This window comes from Mustela lutreola, chromosome 3 (genome assembly GCF_030435805.1).
Source record: "Mustela lutreola isolate mMusLut2 chromosome 3, mMusLut2.pri, whole genome shotgun sequence".
NCBI lineage: Eukaryota > Metazoa > Chordata > Mammalia > Carnivora > Mustelidae > Mustela > Mustela lutreola.
In genome coordinates, this window is record NC_081292.1 from 129,954,314 (window position 1) to 129,974,757 (window position 20,444).

The window sequence follows — 20,444 nt, forward strand, 5'->3', positions numbered from 1 at the left end:
TCATTTCCAACTGGACACATCCATTAAAACTCCTTTGAAATTGCAGCTCCTAGACAAATTCTTTCCTAATGCCCCACAACTGGATTTTTAAAAGCAGAAATGAAAACAATGCAGATAATTAAAACAAGGAAAGGCTTTCTGAGGAAGTGAAATGAAAGCTGAAATCAGAATGACAAAGGAGTTGGCCAAGTGAACATCAACAAGATGAGCATAAGACGGCAGAGGGAACAAAAACACTGTGATACTAACTGCACTGACCAGTCATCTGGAAGGAACAAAGACCAGTCTAGCTAAAGCGTGTGAGGTGGCATGAGAAGAGCCACTGACCGGATTATGGAGGTGCTCCTAAACCAGAAGCAGCAGGGATTTGTCCTCTGAGAGTGATAGAAAATCACTTAACTGTTTTAATCAAGAAGATGAAATGCTCTGATTCCCTCTGGTCCTCCCATGGAGAATGGATTGTAGTTGAGGCAGGAAAGGAAGCAGAAAGAGGAGGAGAGCCTCTGCTATAACCCAGGCAGGCAATGGCGGTGGCTGCATACAGGGTGGAAATAGTGCAGGTGAGGACTTACTGATGGATGTGGAATATATTCCCAAAGCCAAACTGATAGGGCTTGCTGGTGGATGAGGTGGAGAGTCATGCCTCTAAACGAGGTGGGAAGGTTTTATATGGAAACAGTTATCTTTGTATTTTTCCTTTTTTTAATTGTTATTTATTTATGTATTTATTTTATTTCAGAGAGAGAGAGAGACAGAACACAAGCAGGGCGGGTTGCAGAGGGAGAGAGAGAAGCAGGCTCTCCACTGAGCAGGAAGCCTGACACAGGCCTGATCCCAGCATCCTAAGACCACAACTTGAGTCAAAGGCAGATGCCCAACTGACTGAGCCACCCAGGTATCCCTATGTTTTTTTTTCTTTTTGATAGTGGGTAAAAAGAGTTCTTTTTTGGCCATGTTCATTTTCAGTAATATACAAGATATCCAAATGGAAATGCCACACAGCTAGTTTGGAAATACGACTCTGAGGAAATATGACTCTGAAAATCCAAGGAGAATTAAGAGCTAGAATGATAGATTTAGGGATTATGACATATGGGTTCTATTAATAGCCATGAGACAGGATAGGAACAGACAGCTAAAAGGTGTAGTTAGAGAAGACAGGGGTCCAGAACACAGCCTGGGAATAACCCAACATCTAGAGACTGAGCAAAAAGGAGGCTGCAAGGAGCAGGCAACTGAATGAGAGAAAACCAGGAAAATACAGTGCTCCAGAAGCCAAGGGAAGAAAAGCATTTCAAAAAAATGGGCTAACTGACCTCACTGAATGGTGTTAAGAGGACAAGAAACATAAGAAAACACCAATTTCAGTGACCTGAGAGCCAAGGTGACTTTGGCCGTGCCTGCCTGAGCCCAACTACAGTGGTTGGGAAGAGAACGTGAAGAAGGTAGAGATGGTGACTGTAGAAAAGACTTTCAAAAAGTTTCTGAAAAGAGGAGCAACGTAATGAAGCACGGCAGTGGAGACGAGGCAAAGGGAACACTGCTGTGTTTTTAAAGAGAGGAGGTGTTCGTGTGTTTGATGAATCATAACCCACCAGTCCTAAACCTGGCTGGAGAGAAACATACTGACGGGAAGCATCAACAGGGCCAGGAGAAAGGAACAAGGTAGGCATGAAGGTGGAAAGGAGCAGAACCCAAGTCTGTGAAGGGCGGTATGGATGGGATCTGCAGACAGGATGACCTTGGATCAGAGCTATCTTATCTCATCTTGCACTGTGCTCCAGAACACACTGAGTTTTAATATCAGCTTTCAAACATAAAATCTTCGGTGTATCCACATAAATCGACAAACCCACCTATGAGGAAATAACCAAAAGACTTACCAAAATTTTGTCCTGTTTTGATCTCACAGATGCTCCAAACCACTGGTGAGACTTAAACTCCAAAGGATCATCCTTAGCAAAATCTCTATTACCTAAGAAAAATATTGTGAGGGGTGAGAAACAAAATATATATTCTTAGTAAAACAGTTTATTTCAATCCGGCCAGGTGTACAAACAGTGTGCCTTTCATTAATCAAATTCCACATCAGCTTTTATCTCACATACTTTATGAATGTCCAAAACTTTCAACTAATCAAAAAGCGAAACACAGGATGACTGTAAGTGTCTCAGGGTTACTATTAACCCATATTAACTATTACAATGTAGATGTGAAAAAGTAATAGTAAAGTTTCCCAACTATTAATTATCAGATAATTAACTATTATACAAATACTTATAGTCACCTACTGTATTCGCCCAAATTCTGCGATATAAAGATATTTATGAAAACAAAAGTCTACTGCCGAGATGCCTGCATGGGTGGCTCATTCAGTTAAATGACTGCCTTCAGGTCAAGTCATGATCCCAGGGTCCTGGTATCAAGTCCCACATATGGCTCCTTGCTCAACGGTGAGCCTGCTTCTCCCTCTGCCTGCTGCTCCCCCTGCTTGTGTGTGCACACTCGCTTGCTCTCTCTCTTTCTCTCTCTCTCTCTGACAAATAAAATCTTTAAGAAAAAAAAAGGCTCCTTTATAAAACACCAGTAGCAAAAGACTAAAGTAAAAGACTGAGACAGTGCAAATGACATTATAACACAGGAGTTAGAACCAGAAGACATGACTCGGCTGGTGGAAAAAGGAATTAAATCTGACACATGCAAATATTTACTTTCAGTTTACATTATTGAGAAAATTATTTCCAACGTACCAGCCACTCATGTAAAGCACTTATAAAAAAGAAAGAAAAGAAAAAAGAAACAGATAAAAGAGAAAAGAGAATGGACGAGAAGATAGGGGAGGGGAGGGGAAGGGAGAGGAGAGGAGAGGCTTTTTGTTTTGGGAGGTTTTTTTGAATTTCTAAAATGAGCATTTATTTCACAGAAGTCTTGGCACAATGAGGCTGGGGTAAGCGTGGTTTTAGTGACTGTTCTTGGCTGCCCCTTTTGCTGCAGCAATCAGTGGAGTGAGGCCAGAGAGGGGCTTGGCAATCTTCAGGAACCGATGCTGCAGCAGCTCTTTGGCTGAACCTCTCTTCTCCACATCCACCTCAGGACAGCGGTTCAGAACATCCCAGAAGAAAGCTGACAGCTTCTCTGGGTTCTGAAGCCCTGGGGTCCCATTGGTGGCAATGAGGTACAAGGCTCTCAGAGGATTTTCACTGATGTATGGGGGCTCCCCTTCAATCATTTCGATGGCCATGATTCCCAGGGACCAGATGTCAACCTTAGGTCCATAGGCCTTCCGTGTCACAACCTCTGGTGCCATCCGGTATGGAGTTCTCACCATGGTGCTCTGTTTGCTCTGCTCTGGGGTGATCTGGGCACAGAACCCAAAATCGGTTAGCTTGACAGAGAAGAGAGGAGAGGAGAGGAGGAGAGGCGAGGAGAGGATCCTTTCCACTGAAAAGCTGTTAAATTGTTCAAGAAAAAAATTATGGAAACATCCATAAAGTATTTAGGGAAAGAGAAACTATTTTTTTTCTTTTTTTGAGAGAGAGAGAGAGTAATTATTTTTAAAGTCTAATCTGTTCTTCTTAAAATCCATTTATATTAATCATTCTTTATAAGCATTCATTCCAAGGGGCACCTGGGTGGCACAGTGGGTTGAGTGTCTGACTCTTGGTTTTGGCTCAGGTCATGATCTCAGGGTCCTGAAATGGAGCCCTCCATCAGATTCCGAGCTCAGCCTGGAGTCGGCTTGAGATTCTCTCACTCACCCCTCTGTCCCCATCCCCACTCATATGAGAACTCTCTCAATCTAAAATAAATAAATAAATCTTAAATACATACATATATATATATATAATTTTTTACATGTAATTTACATGTATCACAAGAAATTTACATGTATATATACATGTAAATTATATATACATATATATAAATTATATATACATATATATAAATTATATATACATATATATACACATATATACATGTAAATTTCTTTTTTTTTTTAAGATTTTATTTATTTATTTGATAGAGAGCACAAGTAGGCAGAGAGGCAGGCACAAGGAGAAACAGACTCCCTGCTGAGCAGGGAGACCAACGTGGGACTCAATCCCAGAACCAAGAGATCGTGACCTGGGCCAAAGGCAGATGCTTGCTTAACTGACTGAGCCGCCCAGGCACCCCTCTTTTCCATTATTTTCAAAAAAATTTTCTTTAATATGTCAAGCTCCAAAGGCCTCTATCTGTAGTCTAAATATCGCTATTCTTTGTCAGTGGTCACAAATATACATTTTTAGGGGCGCCTGCGTGGCTCAGTGGGTTAAAGCCTCGGCCTTTGGCTCAGGTCATGATCCCAGGATCCTGGGATTGAGCCCCGAATCAGGCTCTCTGCTCAGCAGGGAGCCTGCTTCCTCCTCTCTCTCTGCCTGCCTCTCTGCCTACTTGTGATCTCTGTCAAATAAATAAATAAAATATTAAAATATTAAAAAATTTTAAAAAATATATACATTTTTAGAAGTAGAAGGAAGTAGAAATGGAACTTATTTATTATATGCCTTTCACCATGAAAACCAAGGTTTCCCAGCAGTGGTTGGCTTGACTCTGAAGCCTATGTTCACCTTCCCATCACCACTGGGAACAATACATACCAATGACCCATAGATCACTAATCCATCTGTCCACAGACCCCCTTATATTTCCCATCCTTCTACAGTTAGGTTAAAGCCACATAGCTAGTGGTTGCCAATAAGATGAGTAGAAGTGGCAGATGTCACTCACAGTTAAAAGTGGGTGTGAGCTCACTAATCCTCAAAGAAATGCAAATAAAAACCACAGTAAGATATCATCTCACACCAGCTAGGATGGAAATTACCCCAAAACAACAAAACAAAACAAAAAACAAAAGCTAAAAACAAAGCTAACAAGTGTTAGTGAGAACGTGAAGAGGGAACCCCTATACATTACAAGTGGAAATGTAAACTGATACAGCCATTATGGAAAACAGTATGGAAGCTACTCAAGAAATTAAATATGGAACTGTTGTATGATCCAGGAATCCAACTTCTAAGTATAAAGGAATGAAATCACTATTCTCAAAGGGGTGTCTGTATTCCCATGTTCACTGCAGCATTACTCATAACAGCCAAGACATGAAAGCAACCTAAATACCTACCAATAGGTAAAAAAGACAGGATACAATAGAACGTTTTTTAGCCACAAAAAAGAATATCCTGCCAGTTGAGACAACACTGACGGATCTAGAGAATATTATGCTAAGTGAAATACGTCAGACACAGACAAATACTTCATTATATCACTTATAAGTGGAATCTAAAATAATCAACTCACTAAAAAGCAAATAAAACCAAAAAAAGTAGATATGAAATCTACATGTTTTCTCTTTCCCATCTATTAGGCTAGAATAGATGGTAAAATCACATGATAAAAGCAGCTTTGGCCCAAGCTCTGAAATGATTAAGAGCAGCCGAATGACCCACACTAGAGGATGATATGAACAAGAGTCTTTTTTATTTTTTAAGTGAAATTCAGGGTTTTGTTTTGAAATAAAGCATGACTGATTCCAAAAGGGCCTGACCAACTATTACAAAGAAGTTTAGCCTCTGGACAAAATGGGATTTAACTGATAATTTTCAATGATTTAAACCATAAAATTTATGGTTACAATTTACTTAACAGGATTTTTTTATTCCACTGCAAGCTAACTGTTCTCTTACTGTGCTACAGACTTTCTATTCTATTCTAACTACAAAGGAGATGAAGGCATTTACCTCTCACATTAATGAAGGAGGAGAAATACAGCAGGACTGTGAAACAGCTGGTGCTTGGATTCACTGCCACTCATTGTCCCCTGAGACCACAAATAAACTCAGGTAATAGTAGCCCAAGGGAACTGAGCTAATGAGCTAAGTAAGAATGCATGTGAACAAAAAGTGCAACATTCTCAGAATTGCTAGTCTCCCTTCTGCTTTCATTTAAAACAAAGCCTTTTCAGCAAGACCCTAAAGATGTCCAAGAAGAAATAAAGCTTTTTTCTCACTAGAAGAAAACTTTGCCTGTACCACATCAGAAAGGCTCAAATTAAGGCTCCATACATTTCCTCATAAGCTCTATAACTGCCAGTTTCAAAAACAAAATGATGCAGAACCAGTATCACTATATTCTTTGTTGGGGAAGGAGGATGTCTATCTTTTATGGTTTTTTTTAATTGAAATTTAATTAACATATAATGTATTATTAGTTTCAAAGTAGAGTTCAGCAGAGGTCATCAGTCTTTTTTTTTTTTTTTTTTGAATATTTTATTTATCTGACAGAGCACAAGAAGACTGAGCAGCAGGCAGAGGTAGAGGGGAAGGGAGAAGCAGGCTCACCGCTGAACAAGGAGCCTGATGCAGGGCCCGATCCCAGTACCCTGGGATCATGACCTGAGCAAAAGGCAGAGGCTTAACCAACTAAGCCACCAACTAAGAGTCCCAGGGCTCATCACATCACATGTCCTCCTTAATGTCCATCACCCAGTTACCCTATCCCTCCACCATCTCCACTCTAGCAACCCTCAGTTTATTTCCTATGATTTAGAGTCTCTTAGGGTTTATCTCCCTCTCTGATTTCATCATTTTATGTTTTCCTCTCTTCCCCTATGATCTTCTGTTTTTTTTCTTAAATTCCACATATGAGGAAGATAATACAATGTCTTCCTCTGATTGACTTATTTCACTTTCATAATACCATCTAGTTCCACCCACGTCATTGCAAATGGTAAGATTTTGGTTTTTTGATGCCTAAGTAATATTCCACCGTATACATATACCACATCTTCTTTATCCATGCATCTGTTGCCCTGGCATCAGGGCTCTTTCCATAGTCTGGTTATTGTGGATGCTGCTGCTATGAACATTGGAGTGCAGGTGCCCCTTCAGATCATTTGTATCTTTGGGGTAGATACCTGGTAGTACAATTACTGGGTCATAAGGTAGCTCTATTTTCAACTTCTTGAGGAATCTCTATGCTATTTTCCAGAGTGGCTTGCATTCCCACCAACAGTGCAAGAGGGTTCCCCTCTTTGCGCATCCTCACCAGCATCTGTCATTTCTTGACTTGTTAATTTTAGCCATTCTGACTGGTGTGAGGTGATATCTCATTGTGGTTTTGATTTGTATTTCCCTGATGCTGAGTGATGTGGAGCACTTTTTCATGTGTTGGTTGGCCATTAGGATATCTTCTTTGGAGAAATGTCTGTTCATGTCTTGAGTCTGGTAAGTTCTTTATAGATTTTGGATACTAGCCCTTTATCTGATAAGACATTTGCAAATACCATCTCCCATCTGTCAGTTGTCTTTTGGTTTTGTCAACTGTTTCCTTTGTTGTGCAAAAGCTTTTTATCTTGATAAAGTCCCAATAGTTGTTTTTGCCTTTGTTTCCCTTGCCACTGGAGCCATGTCTAGCAAGAAGTTGCTACCGCTGAGGTAACACAGGTTGCTGCTGGTGATCTCCTCCAGGATTTTGATGGATTCCTATCTCACATTGAGGTTATTCATCAATATTGAGTCTATTTTTGTGTATGTTGTAAGGAAATGGTCCAGTTTCATTCTTCTGCATGTGGCTGTCCAATCTTCCCAATACCATTTGTTGAAGAGACTGTCTTTTTCTGTTGGATATTTTTCCCCTTTTGTCAAAGATTAGTTGACCATAGAGTTGAGGGTCCATTTCTGGTTCTCTATTCTGTTCCACTGATCCAGGTATCTGTTTTTGTGCCAGTACCTTACCATCTTGATGATTACACCTTTGTAATAGAGCTTGAAGTCCAGAATTATGATGTCACCAGCTTTGGTTTTCTTTTTCAACATTCCTTTGGCTATTTAAGATGTTTTCTGGTTCCAAACAAATTTTAGCATTTTTTTGTTCAAGATCCATGAAAAAAACTAATGGTACTTTAACAGGGGTTGGATTGAATGTATACATTGCACTAGGTAGCACAAACATTTTAACAATATTTATTCTTCCAATCCATGAGCATAGAACATTTTTCTAATTCTTTGTGTCACCCTCAATTTCTTTCATGAGTGTTTTATAATTTTCAGTTACTATCCATAGCCTCTTTGGGTAGGTTTTTTCCTATAGATATCTTTTGCTTTTTGGTGCAACTGTAAATGGGATCAACTCCTTAAATTCTCTTTCTTCTGGCTCATTGTTAGCATATAGAAATGCAACTGACTTCTGTACAATAATTTTTATATCCTGCCACTTTGCTGAATTCCTGAATGAGTTCTAGCAGTTTTGGGGTGGAGTCTTTCAAATTTTCCACATAAAGTATCAAGTCATCTGCAAGGAGTAACAGTTTGACTTGTCTTTGCCAATTCAAATGCCTTTTGTTTCAGGAGTCTAATTGCTGAGGCTATGACTTCTGGTATTATGTTGAAGAACAGTGGTGAGAGTGGACATCCCTTCCATGTTCCAGTCCTTAGGGGGAAAACTGTCAGTTTTTTCCCACTGAGAATGATATTCACTGTGGGCTTTCCATATATGGCTTTATGATACTGCAGTATATTCCCTCTATCCCTACACTTAAGTTTTAATCAAGAAAGGATGCTTTAGGGGTGCCTGGGTGGCTCAGTCAGTTAAGCAGCTGCCTTCAGCTCAGGTCATGATCCCAGGGTCTGGGGATCAAGTCCTGCATCAGGCTCCATGCTTGGCAGGGAGTCTGCTTCTCCTTCTCCCTCTGCCTGCTGATCTGCCTATTTGTGCTCTCTGTCAAATAAATAAAATCTTTTTAAAAAATTTAAATAAAGAAAGGACACTTTACTTTGTCAAATGCTTTTTCTGCATCTACTGAGAATATCATATGGTTCTTGTTCTTTCTTTTATTAATGTAGTGTATCACATTGACTGATTTGAGGATATTGAACCAACACTGCAGCCCAGCAATAAACCCCACTTGGTCATGGTGAATAATTTTTTTTTTTTGTAGTGTAATTTTTTTTTAAATTTATTTTTTATAGACATATATTTTTATCCCCAGGGGTACAGGTCTGTGAATCACCAGGTTTACACACTTCACAGCACTCACCAAAGCACATACCCTCCCCAATGTCCATAATCCCACCCCCTTCTCCCAAACCCCCTCCCCCCAGCAACCCTCAGTTTGTTTTGTGAGATTGTGAATAATCCTTTTAATGTACAGTTGGATCCTACTGGCTAGTATCTTGGTGAGAACTTTGGCATCCATGTTCATTAAAGATATTGGTCTGTAATTCTCTTTTTTGCTGGGGTCTGGTTTAAGGAACAAGGTAATGCTAGCCTCACAGAAAGAGTCTGGAAGTTTTCCTTCCATTTCTATTTTTTGAAACAGCTTCAGAAGAATAGGTATTAATTCTTCTTTAAATGTTTGGTAGAATCCCCCTAGTAAGCCATCTGGTCCTGGACTCTTGTTTGTCAGGAGATTTTTTTATTACTGCTTCAATTCCTTCCCAATTATGTGTTTATTCAGGTTTTCTATTTATTCCTGTTTCAGTTTTAATAGTTTATATGTTTCTGGAAATGCATCCATGTCTTCCAGATTGCTTAATTTGTTGGCATATAGCTGCTCATTATATGATCTTATAATTGTTTCATTTCTTCGTGTTAGTTGTGATCTCTCCTCCTTCATTCAAGATTTTATCAGGGTCCTTTATCTTTTCATTTTGTTAAGTCTGGCCAGGGGTTTATCAGTCTTATTTATTCTTTCAAAAAACCAGCTCCTAGTTTTGTTGATCTGCTCTACTATTCTTTGGTTTCTATTTCATTGATTTTTTTCTCTAGCCTTTATTAATTCTCTTCTACTGGGTTTAGGCTTAATGTGCTGCTCTTTCTCCAGCTCCTTTAGGTGTAAGGTTAGGTTGTATATTTGAGACCTTTCTTGTTTCTTGAGAAAGGCTTGTTACTACTATATACTTGCCTCTTAGGATTGCTTTTGCAGCATCCCAAAGATTTTGAACTGTTGTGTTTCATTTTGAACAGTTATGTTTTCGTTTTCATTTCTTTCCATTTTTTTTATAATTCCATAATTTTTAAAATTCTTCTTTAATTTCCTGGTTGACCCATTCATTTTTAATAGGATGCTCTTTAGCCTCCATGTATTTGAGTTCTTTCCAACTTCCCTCTTGTGAATGAGTTCAAGTTTCAAAGCACTGTGGTTTGAAAATACACAGGGAATGACCCCAATCTTTCGGTACCAGTTGTGACCCATATTCTGGAGAATGTTCTACATGCACTCAAGGAGAATGTGTGCCTCCTGGACTTGTTACTTTAGGATGGAATGCTCTGAATGCTCTGAATATATCTGTGAAGTCCACCAGGTCCAGTGTGCCATTCAAAGCCCGTTTCCTTTTTGATCTTCTGTTTAGATGATTTGTCCACTGCAGTGAGTGGGGTATTAAAGTCCCCTACTATTGGGGCACCCGGTAGCTCAGTGGGTTAAAGCCTCTGCCTTCGGCTCAAGTCATGATCCCAGAGTCCTGGGATCGAGCTCCGCTTCAGGCTCTCTCTGCTCAGCAGGGAGCTTGCTTCCCTCTGTCTCTCTGCCTGCCTCTCTGTCTACTTGTGATCTCTATCTGTCAAATAAATAAATTTTTAAAAAAATTTAAAAAAAAAAAGATTTTTTTAAAAAGTCCCTACTATTGGGCGCCTGGGTGGCTCAGTGGGTTAAGCCGCTGCCTTAGGCTCAGGTCATGATCTCAGGGTCCTGGGATCAAGTCCTGCATGGGGCTCTCTCCTCAGCGGGGCGCCTGCTTCCCTCTCTCTCTCTCTGCCTGCCTCTCCATCTACTTGTAATTTCTCTCTGTCAAATAAATAAATAAAATCTTAAAAAAAAAAAGTCCCCTACTATTATTGTAATAGTATCAATATGTTTCTCTAATTTTGTTATTAATTGGTTTATATAATTGGCTGCTCCCATGTTAGGGGCATCAATATTTATAATTCTTAGATCCTCTTGTTGGATAGACCCTTTATTTATAATATAGTGGTTTTTCCTCATCTCTTATTACAATCTTGGTTTAAAATCTAATTTGTCTGATATAAGGATTGCTACCCTAGCTTTCTCTTGATGTCCATTAGCATGATAAATGTTCTCCACCCCCTCACTATCATTCTGGAGGTGCTTTGGGTCTAAAATGCATCTCCTGCAGACAGCATATGGATATGTCTTGCTTATTTATCCAATCTGATACCCTGTGTCTTTTGATTGGGGCATTTAGCCCATCTACCAGAGTAACTACTGACAGATACAAATTTAGTGCCACTGTATTCCCTGTAAAGTCACTGTTTCTGGTCTATGTTACTTTGGGCTCTCTCTTCACTTAGAGGATCCCCTTTAATATTTCTTGCAGGCATGGTTTAGTGATCACAAATTCTTTTCTTGTTTAAGATGTTATTTATTTATTTGACAGAGAGAGATCACAAGTAGGCAGAGAGGCAGGTGGGGCGGGGGGGGGGGCAGGCTCCCTGCTGAGCAGAGAGCCCAATGCAGGACTTAGTTCCAGGATTCTGAGATCATGACCTGAGCCAAAAGCAGAGGCTTAACCCAATGAGCCACCCAGGCACCCATCACAAATTCTTTTAACTGCTATTTGTCCTGGAAGCTTTTTCTCTCTCCTATTTTGAATGACATCCTGGCTGGATAAAGTATTCTTGGCTGCATCTTTTTCTCATTAAGCACCCTGAATATATCATGCCAGTCCCTTCTGGCCTGCCAGGTCTCTGTGCATAGGTCAGCTGCCAATCTAATGTTTCTACCATTTTAGGTTAAGGTAAAGGTTGTCCTGAGCTGCTTTCAGGATTTTCTCTTTGTCTCTGAGATTTACAAGCTTCACTATTATATGTCAAGGTGTTGAACTATTTTTATTGATTTTTGAGGGTGACTCTCTGTGCCTCCTGGACTTGAATGCCTGTTTCCTTCCCCAGATTAGACAGGTTCTTAGCTAGAATTTGCTCCCAAATACCTTCTGCCCCTCTCTACCCCTCTTCTTCTGGGATCCCAATAATTCTAATATTGTTTCACCTTATGACATTGCTTACCTCTCAAGTTTTCTCCTCATGATCCAATAACTGTCTATCTCTCTTTGTCTTAGCTTCTTTACTCCCCATCATTTTGTCTTCTATGTCACTAATTCTCTTTTCTGCCTCATTTATCCTAGTAGAGTTAGAGCCTCCACTTTTTATTGCATCTCAATAGCCTTTTTATTTAAACTTGATTAGATTTTAGTTATTTCTCCAGAAAGGGATTCTCTGGTATTTTCTATGCTTTTTTCAAGCCCAGCTAATATTTTTATAATTGGTATTCTGAACTCTAGGTCTGACATCTTACTTATACGCACACCGATTAGGTCCCTGGCAGTCAGTACTCTCATTCTCTTTTTTTGAAGTGGGTTTTCCTTCTTGTCATTCTGTCCAGAGGAGAACAGGTGAACAGAAGAACAAAGTACTAAAATGGAAATATCAGCCCCCAGAAAAATATACACTAGACAAATCAAAAGAGACCCAAAAAAAACAAACAAAAAATTTTAATTAAAAAGAGAGAATATAATCCAATTGGTGAACAAAACAGAGGAACACACTGGATCCTGTGTGTATTTTGGTCTGTTTGTTAAAAGAAAGTGCATCTCAAAACTGCAAAGAAAGAGAAACTTATAAATACAAAAATAAAATTAAATACAATGAATGAATAAAATGTAAGTGTAAAAATGAAAATTTAAGATTTTTTTTAAAAAGAGTTGATAATATAAGAAATTGGTATAAAAAGGATAGTGGAAAAAATTAATTGAAAAACTATAGAATTTTGAAAAAAAAAAAAAAAAAAAAAGCATAAATTCTATATACTATTTTCCCCTAGTGTTCAAGGGAGTTTTGCAGTTCTCTCTGATCAGAAACTTGGTTTTAGCTGGATGTTCTCGCTGATCTTCTGGGGAAGGGGCCTGTTGCACTGAATTCTCAAGTGTCTTTCCCCCTGGCAGAACAGTACTGTCTTTGCCAGGGGGCCAGGCTAATAAGTACGTTGCTCCTGATTGCTCTATGTGGCTTTTGTTCCTTTAGAGGATGACGATGACCATGAGAATGGGGGCCTCCCAATCTCCAGTCCCAGAGCTTTAAGTCCCACTCTTCAGTGCACCCTCAGAGAAAAGTTGGCAATCACTCTGGTCTCCCTGGTCTCCAACTGCATGGTGCTCAACCAGCCGATGACCCCATTTCAAGTCTCCAAACCCTGCAAATTCCTACAGCGTGCACTTGCACAGCTCCTCCGAGGGAAGGGATGGAGGTCTCACTGAGGTTCTGTCCCTTGCCGTGCCCCAAATGAGCCGTGGTTCCAGGTCATGGCAACCTGGAGCTGAGAGCCCATCCTGGGGTCACTGATCATAGCTGGCCTCCTACTCTGATGCCTGGAAACTCTGCCACACTCAGGCACACATGATCTTCCTGTGACCCCAGGGATCCTGAGACCACACTGTTCCACCTAGGATTCTGCCCCATTTTGCCACCTCAATGGAGCAGACTTTTACTGATTTTGCCCTCCACTGCTATATTACTTTCTGGTGCTGGCCTAAGAAGTCTCCACCCCCCTGCAGTTTATCTTCTCATATATCACCTCGGATTCAGTTCTTTGCACCTCCTACCTTGCAGAAAGTGGTTGCTTTTCTGTTTGTAGAATTGCACCTATTCTTTTTTAGACCTCTGGTTGAGTTCACAGGTATTCAGAATGATCTGACAACTATCTAGCTGAATTCCTGGGACCAGACAAAACTAAGGTCTCCTATTCCTCTGTCATCTTGGACTATCCAAAATCACTATATTCTTGCCAATACAATTATTCCTGCCTACAAGACCTGATCCAGATTCTTCAAAAATGTCAATGTCAAGAAAAACAAAATAGTAACGGAGATTCAAGAAAGAAGAATGAAATACAGTAACCCAATGGAAGATATGATCTTTGAATCTTGTGTCTAAAATTCTTTTAAAAGTTACAAAGAACTTTGTTAGGATAATTGTGGAAATTTAAATATGGACTATACAGTATATAACCGTACTATAATAATAACACATTACCAGGCTGTGATAATAGTGTTCTGATTATGTAAGGGAAGATCCTAGTTTTTAGAAGATACATGCTCTGATGCTTAGGGGAAAAATGTTACCATATCTGCAGAAATGGTTGAATGCAGATGAAGTATATATTGTTCACTATATTACAGTTTCAAATTTTATGTAAGTTTAAAAATGTTAACAGCATAGCAACCAAAAAGTACACACTATATGTATTATAAGGCCCCAATAGGATATCTTCTATTTCTTTTTATTTGAACTCTTTATTATACTCTGATTATAAAACATTACAAAACAAATTAAGACATAAAGCCACATGTACGAATGCATCTAATTTCCACAATCCCCCATAAAGAAATGACCTCTGCTAATATTTTAGTGTCTATCCTACTGACTTGTTTCATGAATACATGCAAATCCTTTTATCTGTAGAATATATATTTTAAGCCAATATTTACAAAACATTAAAGTTATTATTATATATAAATGTACATACCTTCCCTCCCTTAACAATACATTAAAAAGGTTGACCTACAACACTATTTTCATTGTTATGTAGTACATCGCTATATAGCCATAAAGTAGTTTATTTAACCAATTCTTACCTCCCTCAGTTTCATTTAAGAATATTTCTATTTTGATTTAAGAGACATACACATTCCCTTGGGCACCTATGTGGCTCAGTCGGTTAAGCTTCTGACTTTGGCTGAGGTCATGATCCCAGGATCCTGAGATCAAGTCCCATGTCAGGTTCCCTGCTCAGCAGGGAGTCCACTTCAACCTCTCCCTCTGCCCTCCCCCCACTTATGCTCTCTGTTCTCTCTTGTGCTCTCTCAAATGAATAAATAAAATCTTAAAAAAAAAAAAAAAGAAACATACACATTTCCTCACATTCTTATCTACTTTCTCTTCCAATATACGTAAGAAGCACAGCATAATAAGCACTGTTGGGGTTTGAGATGGACTAAATGAAAAATTAACACAATAAACCCTTCAGAAAATGGTGTGTAATATATAATATTATTATAATGGAGAAATTTTTTTCAAGGTTCCAGGATACACTTATTTTTACAGGTAAGAGTTGCCTTACTCTCAGGCCCCAGCTCCAGAAACAAGTCATGTACAGTCTTACCTGCAATTCCCTGTTCAATTCCCACCTGCTTTTGCAATCATGGGCTTCTAACCTGGAAAACCTTATTCCTTTCCATTCTTGATTAAAACCCTTAAGTTGTAGTTGTCTTGTCATGACCCTAACGCAAGATCAAATAAAGGAGTTTGACCCTGGGAAATACCTAACAAAGACACAAGCACAGAACAAGCAATGACGGTGGAGCTCTGGCAGAGGAATGTGTGAGGTGTTACCAGAAGAGGGTGGCAGAGAACAAGGAAGAGAATGCTTTCTAGGCCAAGGGACATGTGTGGCAAGAAATGGAAGAGTGGGTATGACTGAATTTTTCAGAAAACTGTGAGCTGTTGGCTATGACTAGAGGGAAGGGTCAGGAGGGGCATGGTTGTCAAGAGCTTTATTTACTGCCATGCTAAGAATGGGTTCCATGGGGTTTTTTAATTGCCCTCTATGCTAAGCAATTTTTCTTTAATTATATTCCTGAAAAGTGGAAGAAGTTTCCTTTTAATAAACTATCTCTGTGAACTTCTTTTTTCCTGAAGAAAGACTTTTCTCTAAATTTGCAGCAGTAGCAACAGGATATGACTCCACACTGTCATGTAGCATAAGCTTCTCAACTGCCACCATATTCTATTTCCTTTTTAAACAAGCATCAAAAACATTCGCTGCTACAATGATTATGATATCTGCCTTTGTGGATAACAGGTCTAGCTTAAGCTAGAAAATGTCCTGGAAAAGAATTTAAAATTTTATAAACTTTTGTTTTATTTTCATCACCAAGTATTGTGGAACACAAAAATCCAAAGTTCTTTCCATTTGGCAAGCTATTCCCAATAGTTTTTTATAAGAATAAAGGACTACCAGTCAAGTGCGAAAATGCATCAAGCTATAAGGTTCTTTTAAAAAAAAAGAAATTATTTATGTATTTGACAGAGAGACAGAGATCACAAGCAGGAAGAGAGGCAGGCAGAGAGAGAGGGAAACAGGCTCCCTGATGAGCAGAGACTGATCATGACTTGAGCTGTAGGGAGAGGCTTAACCCACTGAGCCACCCAGGAGCCCCTTTCTGGTTCTTTTTGATACAAAAAAAGTACATTTCAAAAACCTAGAGCTGGGAAGCCTGGGTGGCACAGTCAATTAAGAGGCTGCCTTCAGCTCAGGTCATGATCCCAGGGTCCTGGAATCGAGCCCTGAGTCGGGCTCCCTGTTCAGTGGTGAGTATGCTTCTCCCTCTTCTTTTGCCCCTCCCCCCTGCTCTCTCTCTCTCTCCCTCTCTCAAATAAGTGAATAAAATCTTTAAAAAAGGGTGCCTGGGTGGCTCAGTGGGTTAAGCCGCTGCCTTCGGCTCAGGTCATGATCTCAGGGTCCTGGGATCGAGTCCCGCATCGGGCTCTCTGCTCAGCAGGGAGCCTGCTTCCTCCTCTCTCTCTCTGCCTGCCTCTCTGCCTACTTGTAATCTCTCTCTGTCAAATAAATAAATAAATCTTTAAAAAAAAAAATCTTAAAAAAAAAAAAAAACTTAGGCAAAAGTCTTCAAGAAAATACATATTATCCATTGCTTTGAATGCTTTCAGTTTTAATAAGGTCACAAACTCAGATTACCAAATTTTCAAGAAGTTTCCTCAACAGGAAGTTTTCCTTTACCAATCAGAACTTTTTTCCCAGAAAGTTAAAATAATTATCTTGAAATAAAATACTTGCTTCCGGTGTAAGTTTCATCCAGAGGAAGTGTGAACAGAGGGGTGGGTGAGGAGAAAGAAAAGTGTACTCTCTGAATAAACCGACAAGAGGTTCATTCATAACCTGGCTGAAACTGGCAGCAATTCTGGGGCCTGAGTGAAGTAAATATTTGGAGTCACAGCCCTGAAGTCACCATTTCAAGTGACACTGGGACTCCACAGACTACCTGGACCACACCACCAACCTTGAAAGGGAAATTAGACACAGACAACTGCAGAGACTGCAGAGCCATATGAAATGCTTCCTCAGGCAACAGTCAAGAAAGAACAAAAATTTTTCCTTTTTTAAGGTTGATTTATTTTAGGGGAGGGGGAAGGGCTGTGGGAGAGAAAAAATCCTGAAGCAGACTACCCACTGGGCGCAGGGCCCCAATGCAGGGCTCTAACTGAGGTCATGACCTGAGCCAAAACCAAAAGCCCAATGTTTAACCAAGTGAGCCACCCAAGTACCCCATGAACAAAGATTTCTACCCATAGTTCTATAAAACACCTTGGAAGACCAGCTCTGATCTTCCAAATAAATTAAAGGGGAAAAGAGTATCTCACAATGGTAAAAATGAGAAGAAACTGACATGTGTTACATAACATAAAACTCTGTACTGTCACTTTCAAAAATACAGAGAAAAATGTTGCTAGAGAAACTTGATGTTAATTAGCAAGTTAGTCACTAGAGGGTTGAAAATTTAATGTCTTTTTTTGCCTGCATTTAAACTGTCAATTGCAATTTATCAGACCCCTATGACTGAATATTTCAGGACAGAAGCATATTGAGCAGAGCAAACTGTCACAGCTTTAGACTGCCCCAATTAGGAGCCAGCGCTTTCCTCCGAGTGTTTCAAAAGACACTGATGAACATTGAACTTGCTCTACAGGGCATGTTTTTTTAAGACAAAGTTACCTTATCACCCTAAAGCTAATCTTTGTTTTGTTGTTGTTTCTTCTTTTCATACATAAAGAATAACCTTTGGAGCAACAAGATTATGTCTTCTTTTTTGAAATCAAAGTCAAAAAGAATGAACCAAGGCAATAAGCTTCTATTTAGAAGTTACCTGTGTTTTTACTCATTTGGTTCCTATTCATAATTATATGACTCTATGGGTCAAGAAATTATTTAGGTCCTCAGAGAGCTTATTCTTTGCTCAAACAAGTGACTAGTAAAATAATGTGATATACAGCATCATGGTAACTATAGTTAATAATACTGTATTATGTATTTTAACGTTGCTAAGGCAGTGGATCTTAAAAGTTCTCCTAACAAGAAAAAAATTTCTGTAACTATGTATGGTGACAGATGGTAACTAATTGTGGTGATCATTTTGTAGTACATATAAATATCTAATAATTACGCTGCCTATCTGAAACAAGTATCACATATGAATTGTACCTCAATAAAAACAAAACAAAAAAAAAAAAAAACCAATGCTTTACCCCACAGTCATCTTTTAATAAACAATTTACAAGTTTCTTTAAGCAGCTTTTTGCCTCAAACGTAACTTTTGCTCAGTTGCATTTCATATAAATTTGCATCAAAGAAAAATCTCCCAATATTGCTCACTTATTTTGAAAATTAACAGGCCAGAGGAAGAATCTCTTTGATCATTCAGTTAAAGAAAATCATAGGTACCTCCTACATTTAAATGCAAGGCGTATATAGCAGTAAATGAGAAAGATAAGGTCCCTGGCTTTTAAGAGAGAAATGATAAACAAATAATTATGTAAGATGTCTTCAGGGAGTCACAAATACTATCAAAGATGTTTGGGAGAAAACAATAAAGAGGTAGTCAGACAGGACTGGTATTTGCAATCTAATGCTCTTGTGAAATAACGTATTTCACTGATTCGGAGCTACAAATATTAGGATACTATTAACATCTTTGAAATCAGAGTATTACAGTCAGTAGTGACTTAAAATTAGCATGTTTTGAAATACATATAATACATTTTGACATCAATGGCACTATTACATTTACAGTCAAATGATTTTTTTTTAAAGATGCCAAGAAAATTCAATGGGAACGAAATACTGTTTTCAACAAATGGTAATGGGACAACTGGATCCCTTACACAGGCAAAAAGATTAATGAGAAACCCTATTTCAAACCATACAAAACAACAACAACAACAACAAAACAGATCACAGACTTAAACCTAGGAGCTAAAAGTATAAAATGTTTAAAAGAAAACAAGAATAAACCTTAAAATCTTACATTAGACAAGATTTAGGAAACCAAAGTCCAAGAGATAAAAAGTTGGCAAACTGGACTTAATCAAAATTCAGAACTTTTGAGCTTTAAAACACATCATTTAAAAAAAGTGAAAAGGCAACCCAGAGCATAGGAGAAAATATCTGCAAAGCTTATATTCAATAGGAGACCTGTATACATCATGAACACACACACACCCCTAGCCCAATTAAAAATAGGCAAAGTACTTGAATAGATGTTTCTCCCAAAGGGATACACATATAGCCAATAAGTACATGAAAAGATGCTCCACATCACTAACCATCAGGTCTACCAAATCAAAACCACAGTGAAATATCACTTCATATTCACTAGGATGACTATAATGAGATAAAACAACATATGTCCATAAGGATGTGGAAAAACTGGAATCCTCACATATTGCTAGTAGGAATGTAAAATAGTATGGTGTGGCCAATTTTTAAAATAGTTTGGCAGTTTCCTTAAAAAGCTAAACACAGAGTTACTTTATGACCCAGTAATTCCACTCCTAGTATTCATCCAAGAGAAATGAAAACATATGTCTAAAGACTTGCACATGATTGTTCACAGCAACATTATTTACAGTAACCAAAAAGAAACAGCCCAAATGTACATTTACTGGTGAATGAATAACCAGGGGTTCAAGAATGTTGCCAGACAATAAAAGAGGAATGGAGTACTGACACATGTGGCCACATGGATGAACTTCCAGACACAAAAGACCACATAGTATATAACTCTATTTCTACTAAATATCCAGAGAAGGGAAACACACAGGCCTAGAAAGTAGACTTGTGATTGCTCAGGGTTAGGGGTGCAAATGGGAGAGTGACTGACCATGAACATGGTGAGGGAAATGCTCTGGAATTAAATTACAATGCTGTAAAACTCTATAAACATGTACAATTCAGTGTACACTTAAGAACTGCACACCAGTGAGCTGTATGGTAAATTACATCTCAGTAAAGCTGTTGTAAAAAACAAATAACAAATCTGTCAAGTGCAAAGGTAACTGCAATACTGAGCAAAAATGTATGTATATAACAAAGACTGCTTTTCAAAATTAATAGAAATAAACAGATGCTTTAGTAGGGTAACAGATAAAGAATAAGAATAGAAAATACCAAAAAAAAATAGAAAGAGCTAATAAACATATGAGAAAAGACTTAAACCTCCCTAGAAATCAGAAATAGAAATTAAAACATAAATGTTTCATCTGTGGGACTAAGCAAGACTAAGAAAGCTTGATTCAGGGATAGGCTGCATCACTTT

General features: G+C 38.7%; 1 protein-coding gene across 1 annotated transcript in view; it reads right to left on the bottom strand.

Annotated features, from left to right (window-relative positions):
- Positions 1–20,444, bottom strand: part of ITGAV (integrin subunit alpha V) — a 103,019-nt gene that overhangs the window by 56,227 nt on the left and 26,348 nt on the right. The window contains exon 3 of the mRNA XM_059166830.1: positions 1,884–1,975. Within this exon, the coding sequence (XP_059022813.1) occupies positions 1,884–1,975 (92 nt within the window). The remainder of the gene's footprint in view (positions 1–1,883; positions 1,976–20,444) is intronic.